Below are 17,118 nucleotides of genomic sequence, written 5' to 3'. Positions count from 1 at the left end.
GTACTCGTTGAACAATTATATTTTTCTGGATCCCCAGTTTTGAATCATCCTGCAACAATGTCATATATTTCTCAAAATAATATTATTACAGAACGACCTGGTCATCAGAACGAAGCCCTGTTGTAAGTGGAGGAGAGACTGTATACAGGTGGATAATTTGTATAATCTGGTAAGATAGCAGATGGTTAAAGTTTTCAACTTTATAGATTAAATACAACTGAACAAGGAAAAAATAAATAAAAATGAATAATAAAAGGATTTATTCAAGACTGAATTGGTTTCTTTTTTATTAGTCCTTGATTATTTTAATTTTATCTTAAATCATAATTTTTAGCTCAAATGTCTGAGGGACAGAAGGTAAACTATAGCGCTCTAATGATATTGTTGCCATTGTATTCATCCGCAAAGTTTTGGTTAACCTTTCATGTACAGGTACAGTAAGTATGTATAGTGATTTTCTGCTAAATACCTGTAGTTGGTACAAAAGAGGTTTTTGTTATAAAAAATCAGTAAATATTCTTAGATACCGTACATACCTGTACTAGTCTGGCTGAAACTACTGCACTCTTGATTTATTGCAATATTAATGTTTTGGAAATAATGGAATTTTTTGGGATATAAAAAAAATTTGGGTAAATCTTATGCTCATAGTGCTTTGCTGCTAAACTATTGGTGAAAGGACTTATGGTACTTAAATAGTAGTTCTCAGGAAACAAACATGATTTTATATATTTTATTATAAATATCTGTGTAGTCTTAAGTTATGGAGGGACAGAGTGAAGCCAAACAGGGAACAAATATGGCTGCTGTGGGACATAACTTTTAAGGAGATAATACAGTACTGTAGTATTTCTTGAACTTGAAAGCTTCAAAACAAAATAATAAATAAGGAGAGATGAAAGGCCATGTAAGTGAAAGCTACATATAATACTGCAGGAGTTGGCTTGTAATTAGCCCAATTTATATTTACAAAACACATAAACTATAATATCTAGTCAAATAATCTAGGCGAGATAGTTATACTATCCAGAAAATCTGGTATATGGCCAAATTTGTAAATTCACTATCCAATGCATCCCTTCACATTAGTACTGTACTGTAGCTACTGCATGCAAATACACCTCTGAGCTTATGTAAGGAATGTTTGTACAGGTTGTACCTCTCTAATCTGGCAACCTCGGGACCTGACCGGTGCCGGACCATGGAAATTCACCCTTTTCCTGGATAGATAGTGACTTGTGCTTATGCTTGGAAGCACTAGCACCACTTTCTCTGCATCATGGTCTCTTTGAAAACATATTGAAGGGTTAAATGTCGTATAGTAGCTTCTCAAATTTCGCGAGTTTTTAATTCTTAACGTATTTTACTGGAACACACACAAAAATAAATAATTAAAAATTTTGACGGCGGAAACTTGAATTTCGACGGGTTTGAACGGCCCGCCAATGTGCAGACGACGTGCATAATCGTGTAAACAGCGTCATTTCTCTTATGTACAAAAGATTCATTATTGTTTATTACTGAATGTCTTTTTTATTGAATTAATGTTTGTGTACAAAATGAGCAATACAATTCATTAATAATATGAAGAATATTAAAACACCCGAGGAAATGACACGGCATTGTTTTCGTTGATTGCAAAACCAGTGACTGACTGGTTCTACATACAGGGAGTTCTGCTATAACGAGTGTTTTGACAACGCGAATTGGCTCTAACGCAATTGATGAATAGAGGAACAATATTTGTAAAACGCGAACGCGTTTGCTCTAACGCGATTCCAGCGATTCCACTCGAACGGTTGTTGTGGCTTGGCGCGGGGTTATGCAGTGTTTACAGTTCACGTTCGGCATCACATGTTCAATTGATTTATGTGTTTTACTTGTGAACAATTGCAGAAATAATTTCCCGTATATCTCGGCCTATAAGAAGGAATTTGAACCATAAAAAAATTAGCCCAAAGTTAGGGGGTCGTCTTAGGCACCAGATATAAAATTCTTACCTCTTAAATATTGCGGTTTAGCGTGTCAAGAGTGGTGATGGAAACATCGTAAACCACTCAAGGTCCTACCACTAATTATTTTATACTGAAACTTACGTTTGGGAAGCTGGATTAAAATGAAGATTACCGGTATATTAAAATAATAAAAATGTATTATAAACCTGTCGAACATACCGGTAATAAACACAGCTGCTATTATCATCCACCCCCCCCCCCCCCATTTGCCAGTGACAAGAAAGGGAAAGTGACCTTGACTGTGACCGCCTGTGGCTATTTTTAGCCGTCCTTGTGTTCGGAGGTGGTCAGTAATGCATATCTGTATATTTACTGATGATAATACTTATCTCCTATAAATAATTCATTTAAAATTTATTTTTTTACAAAGAATATTCAGTAAATGACTGCGTTAATTCTTGAAACTACCGACAGTGGTAAATTTAGGATATAAATGATGAACAGAAGTCACGTCATGGATTCGGAGTTTGGTCCTTAATGATCACCTTAAATGTCTGGTCAACTTCACCTACCAGTTATAATGGTAGCCTCCCTTTTTTGCGAAACAAGTATATAAATTAAAGAAAATACTTGCAGTGTGTTTAATATATTACAGTATATTATAAATAAATAAATAAACAAACAAATCGGCAAATCTATTTCAAGTAAATGGAAATATTTTACTCACACAGACATTAGTTCCAGTTAAATAACTGACGCTTATGAGAGTCACTAGTGTACACCAGCCGGTAAAATTTGATGCCAATACTTGAAGTGAATTGGCATTATTTTAAATAACCAACCATAAATAAATACAAAAAGGAAAAAAGATCAAAGGTGAGAAAAATTATATTGTATGTATGTTGTGTTGTCAAAGGAAGAGAAACAATTGAAACTCTGCAATTGTGTGTAAATGAGGCAGAAAGATAGATCAGCAACCTAAGACTTGGTCACAATTTTCATGATGCCATATGGAAGTAGGGTCTACCATGAGACAATACAGTAAGTTCTGCTATAACGCGTGTTTTGACAACGCGAATTTGCTCGAACGCGATTTATGAATTGAGGAACGATATTTGTAAAACGCGAACTCGTTTGCTCTAACGCGATTCCACTCGAACGGTTGTTGTGGCTTCAGTTCACGTTCGACATCACATGTTCAATTGAGTTATGTGTTTTGTTTGTGAACAATTGCAGAAATAATGTATGTAATATTTATGTATACAGTATACCTATATATTATAAGTAAATTGTAAAATTTTACATAAAAGAGAAAATCAAATTACATAGCGTTTTACACCCGCGCTCTCTCTACATCACACACAGTGTTTACAGTTCACGTTCGACATCACATATTCAATTGATTTATGTGTTTTGCTTGTGAAGAATTGCAGAAATAATTTATGTTATATTTATGTATACAGTAAACCACTCACAAGGTCCTACAGTACCACTAATTATTTTATACTGAAACTTACGTTTGGTAAGCTGGATTAAAATGAAGATTACCGGTATATTAAAATAATAAAAATGTATTATAAACCAGTCTAACATACCGTAATAAACACAGCTGCTATTATCATCCCCCCCCCCATCCCCATTTGCCAGTGACAAGAAAGGGAAAGTGACCTTGACTGACCGCCTGTGGCTATTTTTAGCCGTCCTTGTGTTCGGAGGTGGTCAGTAATGCATATCTGTATATTTACTGATCATAATACTTATCTCTTATAAATAATTCATTTAAAATTTATTTTTTTGCAAAGAATATTCAGTAAATGACTGCATTAATTCTTGAAACTACCTACAATGGTAAATTTAGGATATAAATAATGAACAGAAGTCACGTCATGGATTCGGAGTTTGGTCCTTAACGATCACCATAAATGTAGCTTCCCTTTTTCGCGAAACACGTATATAAATTAAAGAAAATACTTGCAGTATATTTAATATATTACAGTATATTATATATAAATAAATAAACAAATAAATTCAAATTCCCTTATCATCCTGTGTCATATACAGAAATACTTGAGTCCCTGAGCGAGTACACAAAAAGAAAACGGAGGACTAAGACATCCTGAAGTGGATAGAGAACGGACATCTCTACTGGGGGACTCAAACGTTTCTCATGTTTTGTGGGCGCTCTAGCATAATATGAATATGTAAATTACAATTTACATATATATATATATATATATATATATATATATATATATATATATATATATATATATATATATATATATATATATATATATATATATATATATATATATATATGTAAATTGTAAAAATTTAAATAAAAGAGAAAAACTAAATACGTTGCGTTTAAAGTGTTAAAGTGTACTGTACAGTGTTGTGGCTTGGCTCAATGTTTACAGTTCACGTTCAACATCACTTGTTCAATTGATTTATGTGTTTTGTTTGTGAAGAAATACCTGTACAGTATATGTTAATTGTAAAATTTTAAATAAGAGAGAAAAACAAAATAATTAGCGTTTAAAGTGTACTGTACATTGTGGCTTGGCGCGGGGTTATGCAGTGTTTACAGTTCACGTTCGACATCACATGTTCAATTGATTTATGTGTTATGTTTGTGAAGAATTGCAGAAATAATTTATGTAATATTTATGTATACAGTATACCTGTACAGTATATGTAAAATGTAATATTTTAACTAAGAGAGAAAAACAAAATACATAGCGTTTCAGACCCGCTCGCTCTGTTTACTCCACACTTTGTTTGAAACACGTGAAGTTTTTAAGTGTCCTCAGTGAATTCTGATTACTGGTTCTCCAATTTTGTGACTATGGAAAAGAAGAATATCTCTGGGAAGCACTCTGGTGATCGCATTTCCGGTGGTGATCGTAAAAGAAAGGCTATAAGACTTGAAGAAAAGCTTGATGTTTCATGACTCCTCAGCCTCAACATCACCCTTATCCCCCATCAAGTTATATTCATATTTTTTCAAGGTAAAGTGTAACATTTACTGTATGATTTCATTATTAGATATGAATGTAACATTTATTTAGACTGTGCTATCCTTTGTGTTAGGCTAACTACGAAATTTTTTTTCGATTTGGAGTAATCTGCACCTAACCCTATTTTCTCCATAAGCCCTGTTATTTCTATTACACGAATTTCTATAACACGATGTTTTACAAGAACACTACTATCGCGTTATAGCAGAACTACCTGTACTGTACATTATGCTTCCAAAATCTTCCCGGGCGGTAGTATATCCCTGTTTGGTAGCTGCCTACTACCTATACACAAATTTTAGTAATATTACTTTGATACAACATGATAAATTAGACAAACAATGAAAATAAACAAACAAAAGTTATTTACAAAGACCTTCTCTCTGAGAACAGAGGGTAATAGATGGAGAGGAGATAAGAAGGCTATTTATAGCCCGTCTTTGTGTAGGAAGTCGACCGCACTATAAATAATTCATTTAAAATTTATATTTTTTACATAGAATATTCAGTACATGACTGCGATTATAAAATAGGCCGAGATATACAGTATGTAATATTTATGTGTGTGTGTGATGTAAACAGAGCGCTTGGCCTCTCTCTCTCTCTCTCTCTGTATGGATGGAATTCGTGGTTTAGAGTGAGTGATACGAATGTCGTAACATTACTAGGCTGAAGGCGCCTGAATACTACTTAAACACATCAAAACTATGTTATTGATCACTGTATAATAAATTCATTCACTCATAATTTCAAATTCCCTTATCATCCTGTGTTATATACAGAAGTACTCGAGTCCCTGAGCGAGTACACAAAAAGAAAACGGAAGTGGATAGAGAACGGACAGCTCTACTGGGGGACTCAAACGTTTCTCATGTTTTGTGGGCGCTGTAGCATAATATGAATAATATGTAAATTACAATTTACATATATATACTGTATGTAAATTGTAAAAATTTAAATAAAAGAGAAAAACTAAATACGTAGCGTTTAAAGTGAACTGTACAGTGTTGTGGCTTGGCGCGGGGTTATGCAGTGTTTACAGTTCACGTTCGACATCACATGTTCAATTGATATGTGTGTTTTGTTTGTGAACAATTGCAGAAATAATTTATGTAATATTTATGTATACAGTATACCTGTACAGTATATGTAAATTGTAAAATCTAAAATAAGAGAGAAAAGAAAATACATAGCGTTTTAGACCCGTGCGCTCTGTTTACTCCACACGTTCCGTTTGAAACACGTGTGAAGTTTTTAAGCGTCCTCAGTAAATTCTGATTACTGTTTCTCCAATTTTGTGACTATGGAAAAGAAGTATATCTCTGGGAAGCGTTCTGGTGATCGCATTTCTGGTGGTGATCGTAAAAGAAAGGCTATAACACTTGAAGAAAAGCTTGATGTTTCATGACTCCTCAACATCAACCTTCTCCCCCATCAAGTTATATTCATATTTTTTCAAGGTAAAGTGTAACATTTACTGTATGATTTCATTATTAGATATGAATGTAACATTTATATAGACTGTGCTATCCTTTGTGTTAGGCTAACTATGAATTTTTTTTTCGATTTGGAGTAATCTGCACCTAACCCTATTTTCTCCATAAGCCCTGTTATTTCTATTACGCGAATTTCTATAACACGATGTTTTACAAGAACACTACTATCGCGTTATAGCAGAACTACCTGTATAAAACTGAAGAAAATAAGACCTTGGTAGTAGCTGTAGTAAAATTAATGTGGTTGTTTTAAGTAATGTTATTTAATGTTAATAAATGGAACAATAGAAGTAGCTAACGATAATGGTAAAGAAAAATGAGAGATCGCATATGTAAGTGCGCATGCGCACACGTGAAAACACATCGTCATTACTTTACGTAAGAATATGAAAGCAACACTTATTTACTGTTCATATATATTTTAATTAATGTTTCTGAATTTGTTTTTATTGAATTAATGTTTGTGTGTGCAAAATTAACAATACAATTTATTAATAATACGTGGAATATTAGAGGAGACGAGACGGCTGCCGGCATTGTTTATGTTAAAGCTTACAAAACCAGTGACTGATTGGTTCTACATATAAAACTGAAGAAAATAAGACCCTGATTTTAGCTGTAGTAAAATTAATGTAAAAAAATTAATATGGTTGTTTGAAGTACCTGTAATGTTATTTAATGTTAATAAATGGAACAATATAAGTAGCTAACCATTTATGGTAAAAAAAAAAAGTGAGTGCACGTGTGTAAGTGCGCACATGTGAAAACATATCGTCATTACTCTACATAAGAATATGAAAGCAACACTTATTTACTGCTCATATATATTGAAGGGTTAAATGTTGTACTCTGTATAGACAAGCAGAGAGAGAGAGAGAGAGAGAGAGAGAGCAGCCGAACTGCCGGATGTAAACAAACCTTAATTTCCCGCAGCTTTGTTGTTGTTTTTTTAAGGGGATTAGCCCACCCGGGCATAGGTCACTGACCCACATTGGGGCCTGAGGGGCAAAAATTTAATACTCCTGTAATAATAATAATAATAATAATTCAGATTAAAAAAAAAGAAGAAAAAAAGCTGCCTATCTACCTATTGGACAAACTAAAATCATTCCGGACCACGGGCGTTTCCGGACCACAGAATGCCGGACTAGAGAGGTACAACCTGTAATTCCAAAACAAACCCAACCAATAATGTATTGTATTTACATTACATAGTTAACAAAATGTTTAGTGTATACAATACATGAAAACTTAATAAAGGATAGTACTGTATATACCGTACAGGTTTACTGAAGCATCATCAAACCAGGGATTTTGACAGTGAACACAACCCCTTTTACTATGGAACTTGTCTGCTCAGTTTCACTTATAATGTGCAGTACTGGCCTTTCAAAAGAATATGTATACTATAACTACAGTATTACAGTATAAATTATCTCAAGAGTACAAAAGAGTACTGAACAGGTATCCATAACAAAAGCTATATGAAACAATACCTCTCAAGAATCTGAAGTTACAATTAAAATTATCAAAAGTGAGCCAGGCTAATTACCTTGTACATTAGATCATGTGACTTCTTACCTGTTCCGTGGCTGTACGTTTCCCTTCAAGAATCTTGTGAATGATAGGAATGACAAAGGCACCAGTCTTCCCTGATCCAGTTCTTGCCCTGGCCAATATGTCTTTCCCCTCTAATACATATGGAATAGCTTTCTCCTGGATTAAAGTTGGTTCTGCCCATCCTAATCTGGCAATTGCCTGTAAATAAAATATGGTATACTGTACTGTTTCTATCACTGTTCTCAACACCTGACAGTATTGTTACAAATGTCTAACCTATCCTCAGAAAATTGTGGCGGTTACAAACACTAACTTCACTAAACCTAAGTGAAGTAGGAAAAGAGAGCCATAACTCAAAAATTAAACATTTGCACAAGAAATGGCTATCACGAGTGCTTAGAGCACAAAATACACGTGTGGCTATATATTAGCCACAAAATCTACACATGGCAGACAGAGCAACTCCTCCAAACAGCATATTTAAAAAATCAGATAGTTAATAGTGGAGCAAATTGCTAACACCAGGAGTTGTTTGATTTTGTTCATTTTTTCCACAGTTGTCCTTTGGATGATAGCAACAAAAATTATACAACTTTTTATTTAATTAAAAATATTTTTCTCTCTATCTATGATCTTAAATCACCTGTAGTAGGCAAGGCATGAAGGATGAGGGAAATTGCAGGGTTAAACACAGATAAAATCTTATATGACACTAAAATATTGTTGTTGTTATTATTACTATTATATTTTCGCCCACCAGGCCCCGATGTGGGTCAGTGACCTGTGCCTGGGTGGGCTAAACCCGTATAAAAAATAAAATAAATAAATAAAAATAAAAAATCTACGTGCTTTGTACGTAAAGAAATTAATTATTTACCGTAAATATTATGCCGAAAAATTTGCCCTGTCCACACATGTTGTTACTTGTTGTCTGCTCTTAGTTTGTTTCAGTGAGTGATCATACTCTCACGTCCACAAAAAAACATAAAATTTCACCATGCCGCTTCAAGAAATTTTATCCACATTCATTGGTTTACCTGATATCAAAGTATTGTAAGTTCTTTCTGCTTAATATGCCGAGGGGTCCAGGTAGGTTTCTTTGGTTAGGTTGTTTAGGTTATATGTATTAGGTTCTGTGGAAAAAATTAATGAAATCGAATAACTCCTTCTGGTTTTACCCGTCTGTCCCACCTTTACCAAAAATCGAATGTAATATTACACTAAATGTTTTATTCATGAACTTTTTATCAGTTTCACAAGGTTGGGAAGCTTTATTGTTCTATGTAAAAATATCCTGAAGTTGACAACAAGGGTGTGCCACAGTCATGAAGTATTATCCCAAGATCTACAGTACATTGAACTTAAGCCTCAACTAATTAGGTTAGGTTAGCTCATCAGTGTCATTAGCCTCAAGTAATCAGAATGAAACCAGGACTAATAGCTGAAGTAAAAGTTTGTAACTGATGTCACATGCTGAGCTTGAACCATGCTGAAAATGTTCTGGGCAAGTGCAGTTTGATCCAAGGTTAACCAAACCTAATCTGACCTTAACTAACCTCATCTTTTATTCCGACGGGTAACATCAACACTTACTAGTCAATTTATAATAGAGGATATAATTTGATAGTTTTTTTTCCCCAATGATAAGTTCAGACAAAAACAATAAGATTTTCAGCTATGACACTCTTGGCAGTAAATTACCAACAAATCGTAAGTTGAAAATCAGAAAACTACTAGAATCTCAATGTATTTTTGTATTTGTTGCCAACAATCAAATCTTGTGATTTTTTCTTTCCAATCAATAGTTCAGACAATTCTAAGCCACTGTTCTTCTATATGGCGTTTCCCTTGCAAACGACCTGGAACAGAGATACTATTTAATATGCAGGGGGGTACAGGGGGTGGAGCCCACCGGTTATGATGTTAGGTAAGGTTAGGTTGGTGCTATCAACCACCCATTATCTTGGTTATGGGTAAATTTCAAGAAAAGTTTTATACTGTAAAAGAAAATTGTCTTGATCGTCTTGGTTTTATCTGAACTTAAGGTATTATCTTGTTTCGGTTATCCGGGGAATCTTGAAAGGGGATCGGGGCCGGTTAGGTCAAAATATAGTTCCTGGGTTCTGAGGTTAGGTTACATTAGGCTAGGTTAGGTTAGGATATCTAAATACAGGTAGTCCCCGACTTACGACTGCTTGGGCTTACGTCCATCGGTATTTACGACCTGCTCTGACCTTACAACCGTCAGGACTTACGACCGCCGCAGTTGTGACCATTTTTTTTTTCAAATGACGCACGCATTTTATATACCGAAACGTTTCCAGTTAATGTAGTCTCCATATATACAGTATTACCCCGCCTAACGCGGTTTCACTTAACGGGTTTTTTCATATACGCGGTGCTTCACCAGAGCTGAACTTTCACTTAACATGGATTTTTTCCACATATACGCGGTGAGTGTCCGGCTCCAGACACTATTTTTAGATTTGCCCCACCCGCCACCCGCCACCATGCCTGACTGCCTGTTTTAGCTCATAAAATTCATACAAATTAACCGGCCAGAATATAATTTACATTGCTGGAATTCTTATAACTTGGTGATCATTTTGAATATAAACATCATATATTTTGCAATAGACATACAAATTTTAGATAAAATGTTTTCTCTGAGTAAATATGTTATCTTTTGTGCAAAATATATGACATTTATATTCAAAAGATTCCTGGTCTTACAAGGAATCCAGCAATGTCAATTATATTATCCTAACTTTAGTTTGAGGTATTATTTATTACTAAAAAGTTAAATACGTATTCTGGTTTCCCCACACATCTCCTTGGGACGGTTGGTGGGGGGTGGGGGGGAGGGATGGACCGACCGACCATCTGTTACCCTGTGAAGAATATTTTTTTTTATTAACTGAAGATATTTGTTTTAGCTCATAAAATTCATACAAATTACCCGGCCAGAATATAATTTACATTGCTGGAATTCTGACAATTTGGTGATCATTTTGAATATAAACATCATATATTTTGCATTAGGTATACAAATTTTAGATAAAATGTTTTCTCTGAGTAAATATGTTATCTTTTGTGCAAAATATATGACATTTATATTCAAAATATTCCTGGTCTTACAAGGAATCCAGCAATGTCAATTATATTATCCTAACTTTAATCTGAGGTATTATTTAATACAAAATGTTAAAATTTATTTTTTTCACCCACTCTTTCTCTTGGTGGGAGGTGGGGGGGAGGGTTGGGACTGACCGCGCGGTTGGAAGAGGGGGGGAGGCAAGGTGGGGTACTTTGATTGACAGATAGTGTCCTGAAGAATATTTTTTTTTTATTAACTGAAGATATTTGTTTTAGCTCATAAAATTCATACAAATTACCCGGCCAGAATATAATTTACATTGCTGGAATTCTTATAATTTGGTGATCATTTTGAATATAAACATCATATATTTTGCATTAGGCATACAAATTTTAGATAAAATGTTTTCTCTGAGTAAATATGTTATCTTTTGTGCAAAATATATGACATTTATATTCAAAATATTCCTGGTCTTACAAGGAATCCAGCAATGTCAATTGTATTATCCTAACTTTAGTTTGAGGTATTATTTATTAAAATTTAGTGGTTTTCCCCCAAAAATTTCTCACGAGAGGGAAGAGCCAGCAGTGTAGTGTGAGAAGAGGGGGAGGGAGTTGAGTCCATTATTTGAATGGACATTAACTTGGCGACTGTATTTCTCTATTTCTCTTAAGTATTAATTGTGTGCATGTACCATCATAAAATTAAGATGTTATTTTTACTACAACATAGTTATGTGTCTTCAAAAAGTGGAGTTTGGGGGTCGGGCTGGTTTCTATTGGAATTAATCCCATATGTTCTGTTGTTCACTTAACGCGGATTTCACTTAACGCGGGACCCTCTGGGTTCTATTGACCGCGTTAAGTGGGGTACAACTGTAATTAGAAAATTATGGGGGCCCCGTGTGCATTCAGCTGACTACATTAAGGTAAAGTGTTCAGTCTTTCCCCACACTCCTCTCCTCTTCCCCCAAGACACAACGATCCAAGGCGGCCAGATTCCTTGGTCACTAATGGGAGCACTTGGGGGCACGTCCTTCTCCAAGCTGGGTCAGGTAGCAACACACTACTTCCGGGTCATGTTCCACACACTCAGCCCTATAACCTGATTATGATTTGCAATTACAACCAATATGGCTTTTGAGTTGAGCAATGTATTTTTCTGATGGTTTAGACATTTTTAAAACACTTTTCTTTAATGACATTTCTGTTGCATATGACCTTACCTAAGCTCCTAACCAGGGGCTATCCATGTCATTTGTGAGGGAAATGTCATAGAAGAAAAGTGTCTTAAAAATGTTTAAACCATCAGAAAAATACATTGCTCAACTCTACAGCCATATTGGTGAAACTGCAATACCGAATTTTGCTAGGAATTTTCTGATTTTCACCTCCAGATATCTCAGTTAGCTATGGGTAAAATGTGCTAAGTGTCAAAGCTGAAAATTGTCTTGTTTTTGTCTGAGCTCACCATCAGAAAAAAACGAGTTATGTCCTCTACTATAAATTGCCCCACACCTCAAGCTGTCAATTATGTAATGAAATAACTCGCACCTAACTGGTGAGTAAATTTTCACCTGTTGCCACTAACTGAAATCGAAGCTGAAACTATGTTTTTCCGATGTTTTTTTGATGTGTTATGAACGAATTTGACCATTTCTGTTGCAAATCAATAGTTTCTGAGGATCTAGAGATTTGCTATAAAAATTAAGGTAAAAAGCGTTCAAAATACATTAAAACCCATTCGGAAAACAGTTTTGAGACAAACCTAACGTAACCACCAAACCTATGCCTAACCTAACCTAATCGGGGGGCTCCACAGTCATTTGATGTTCTGGGTGTGTACCGGCGGCAATTATTTATGACTTAGCCGTTAGTTTAAAAAAAAATTTGAAATGCCACAATTTAACACTGTTATTACAAGTATAGTGGACACTCGTAGTTATGGTAAATGTGTTAAAAAGTGTGTATTTAAAAGTTAACCTAACCTTACTAGTAAAATAGCAGATTACAGCAACCAAAGAATCCGATAAAAAAATATATAAATAAATTCTAATATTTTTTTATATGATTGGTTCAAATCTGACATTCGTTTTTATCGAAAATCACTCGTTTTGGATTTAGTCCCCCCATCCCTTTCCTCCATCTAACAACAATGGGGGAAAGTGTGGAAATTCAGGGTTCTGGGTGGGGGAGAGCCAAAGCGAGTGATTTGGGTAGAAGCGAATTCCAAAATTGTCCAAATCGCAACAAGAAAACATCAGAACACATTTTGCAACAGAAAATCTGTTATTTACGAAAAAAAATAGTAAAATTATAGTTCTATCGATTGCGTGTTCTGAATTCCCGGTACTCTGTGCTTGCTGACTTATACAATGTAACCAAACTAAGCCTTACCTAACCCCCCTAGCCCAGACGCTATGTAATAACCCAGAGTCACATGGTCAGCCTTCACGAGAATATAAGGAGCCGTTACAGTATTTCTTACCTTACTCAGAGTCAGGGTGAGAGTCTGAGTCAGGGACCAGAATGTGTCGTGGGTCCCTCTGTTCTCGCTCTGATTATTTTTATTAAGAAATAATGCAATAAACTTCCAATAATCTAAATCACACCCAGCACATAATGGCTCCATGTTGTAACTGATTTTTAATTTCCCACATCCTACCACCTACGCCGAAAACTGAATGCAAATTGGTCGAATCAAAGGTTGAGATTTTTATTGGATTTGATCGGCTGCCGCTCCCCTCGATTTGATTGGCGGCCGCCCCCAGGCACATGCGCGGGAGGTAAGCAAACGTACAAACACACACAATTTGAGCAACAGCATAGGGGCATCAGGTGCTCTGATTTTATTCTTATTAAAATTCAATAATTTCCTTATTATCAATTTGGGTAAAGGTGTAGGCAATGGCTACCACCAGATGGAGTTTGTTGAATTGGTTGAAATTTTTTCTGTACACTAATATATTAAACATAAAAATGGAAACAATACATAGCACCTGACCTAACATAGCCATAGATTGGGTATGTTAGGTCAGGTTTTACTAGGTTCTATGCATTATTAAACACAGAATTCACACTAATATCAAATTATTAAATACAAACTTAATAAACCCATTTGTGGCGGGAGCCACGAATTACCCAAATGTACCCAAAAGTATAGCAAATAAGGGTAAAATCTTAACGAATATCTGTTATACATACACAAAACATGTTTAATAATATTTTTAGTGTAATTTTGTAAAAATAATTTGTAAGACGAAATAATAAACAGCGAAATACTTTCAGTATTGGCGAATGCTAAATTCCAAAGAGTTCGTGAACAAGGGAGATAACTCAGATCCATCGTGATGCACTTCGCTAACCTAACCTAACGAAAAGTAAATCCTACGGCTATGTTAAATACCCCAAAGTAACAGAAACATCGGTAATTATATCTCCATTTTGGATAAGTGACTCTTTGGAATTTAGCGTTTTTTGCTGTTTATTATTTCATTATTTTGACTACATTTCAATGAAAACATTATTAATCAGGTTTTATTGATGTAAAGCATATATTCGTTAAGATCTTACCCTGATTTAATATACTTTTGGGTACTTTTGGGTAATTCGTTGGACCGTTTGTGGCGTCACAAATGCACCTAGAGACCTAACTTTAATGCCATAACATCAGTGTTCGCCATGTTTTTAACCAGTAATTTCCCTCATCCTTTATGCCCTGCCCACTAACAAGGAATTTGTTATCATAGGATAGAGTAAATGAAAAAAATCTTGAAGATACTTAAAATATTAAAAAGTTGTCATTTCTTTTAATATACTTAAAATCATCAAAACAATAAGTATAGGAAAAATGAAGAAACTAAAACTCCTTCTGGTGGTAGCCATTGCCTACACCTTTACCTCAATTTGCGAAGGAAGTGCAATATAAGAAAATTATCATAGAAAAAATAGTTCGATCGATTGAGTGAAGTGAATTTCCGAAATTCTGTGGTTGCTGTAAACTGCAATATTACCCAAATATCGTTCTCGCGTTGTATGCCGGTAATAGACAAATAGCCAATCAGAGTAAACAATGTGTATTTGCTCGAAACAAGGCTAATACATTACTTGGGTTCATACAAAGGAGTGTTAGTTACAAGACAAGAGAGGTTATCCTAAAACTATATCTTTCGCTTGTGAGACCTCACTCGGATTACACAGTTCAATTCTGGTCACCGTATTACAGAATGGATATAGAATCCCTAAAAAGAATACAGAGGAGAATGACAAGAACTAATCCCGGGCATTAGGAACCTTGAGTACAGAGACAGGTTAAAGCATCTTAATTTGCACTCCCTCAAGAGACGTAGAGCGAGGGGCGATATGATAGAGGTGTATAAATGGAAGTCAGGGCTGAACAAAAGTGATATTACAAAGGTACTCAAACTAGCCAACCAGGAGATAACTCGTAGCAATGGTTTTAAATTAGACAAATTTAGATTTAGGCGCGAAATAGGTAAACATTGGTTTGGAAATAGAGTAGTGGATGAGTGAAACAAGTTACCAAATATCATCATTAACTCGAATACCCTGGATAGCTTCAAACATACAGTAGGTTGGGTGGATATATGAGCAATAGGGGTTGGGTGTAAGTGGGACTGCCCAGTATGGGCCAATAGGAAAGCTTCAGTTTCCTCCATTCTTATGTTCTTATGAGTGCACTCGTGACAAAATAGCGTTAGTAAAAACTTAGCCCGTCACGAAGAAATATCCACTGCCTTTATATAAGGCCACCTACCTCAATAACCCGGTCATCAAGGCCCATCTCGTGGAACTGTAGTGTCTTCTCCTCACTCATTTTTCTCTATTTCTTCTTTGATTTTTGATGTTTTCACACTAAGATCTCTCTCAAATCACTTAACAAGAGTTCTTACTGTTTGTCAAGGCAGTTACTTTAAATCAAGTCCAATTTGTTAGAGTTTAACGTAACACAACCAACTACAGGCACTTGTTTACATCTTCACGTGTGTGCCTGTTGTGGTGTCGGTCGATGGTTCTTTATTATCATTTGACTCAATTTTATTCAGGAAGGAAAGTATACTTATAGAATTGCTCTTAATTTGTCAATAAGTAGTATAACGGACGGCCTCGTGGCTCTATAACATATCTACATGATTGTAGGTGAAAACTGCATCTTAACCTGCCCGTTGCTTACTCAGTGTTTGTCGAAGGATAACTATTAGTGAGTCTGACCACATGCCCAGGTAATTTACTTACCAGTGAAACTTAAAACTATAATAAGCAACACAATTATGGAATAATTTCAGTTTCATGAGCTTCAGATTTTTTTATAAAAACACAAATAGTTGGAGTAGTTTTTCATTTTCATTTCGAAAATATCTATTCTGGAGAAAGTAGTAGAAAGTAATGAAAATTAAAAATATAAGTATATTTAGGGCTCTGAATCGAGGTGAGAGACTCGCTTAACCTACCTTCGGCCATTATTACTGGACCTGAAAGGTCTAGTAGAGTCTCAATACAATACAGAGACTACTTGACCGACAACATGCTCCTTTTTTAAGACAACCTAATGAATGCTAACTGGGATCTTGTCTATGCCTCCGACAACCCTAACGTGAACAGTTGCAACTTCTCTTGCATCTTCAATGCTTGCTTTGATAAATGCTTCCCGCTCAAGACTAAGTCAGTGAAAACTGTATCCATTTCCAAACCCTATATCACAAGCGAAATTAAGATAATGATAAAAGAAAAACACAAACTCCAAAGGAAATTTGCAAAAGGACCCATAACTTTCGGTGATGCTTACCGAAGTATCAGAAATAGAGTAACTCAAGCAGTTAGAAATGCCAGACGTAGCAATTATACAAATAAGCACCAGGCAGCATCAGGCGACGGTGTTATGTTAGGCAACCGGGTTGGGTCGTGTTAGGTCTCTGTAACAAACCGTGTTCGGCATTCGGCATTCGGGCCTTCAATGTTGAGCGGCAGGAA

At 35.3% G+C, this 17,118-nt stretch overlaps 1 protein-coding gene across 1 annotated transcript in view; it reads right to left on the bottom strand.

Annotated features, from left to right (window-relative positions):
- LOC121872045 (probable ATP-dependent RNA helicase DDX56) overlaps window positions 1-16,166 on the bottom strand; it is a 56,728-nt gene extending 40,562 nt beyond the window's left edge. Inside the window, exons 1-2 of the mRNA XM_042374710.1 lie at window positions 15,905-16,166; window positions 8,053-8,229 (exon numbers count right to left, since the gene is read on the bottom strand). Coding sequence (XP_042230644.1) covers window positions 8,053-8,229; window positions 15,905-15,964 — 237 coding nt within the window. The 5' untranslated portion in view covers window positions 15,965-16,166. The remainder of the gene's footprint in view (window positions 1-8,052; window positions 8,230-15,904) is intronic.
- Window positions 16,167-17,118: the final 952 nt, after the last annotated feature.

This window comes from Homarus americanus, unplaced genomic scaffold, assembly GCF_018991925.1.
Source record: "Homarus americanus isolate GMGI-L3 unplaced genomic scaffold, GMGI_Hamer_2.0 scaffold51476, whole genome shotgun sequence".
Classification (NCBI taxonomy): Eukaryota; Metazoa; Arthropoda; class Malacostraca; order Decapoda; family Nephropidae; genus Homarus; species Homarus americanus.
The sequence above is the reverse complement of the archived record's forward strand: the minus strand, read 5'-3'. Positions and strand labels throughout refer to the sequence as shown.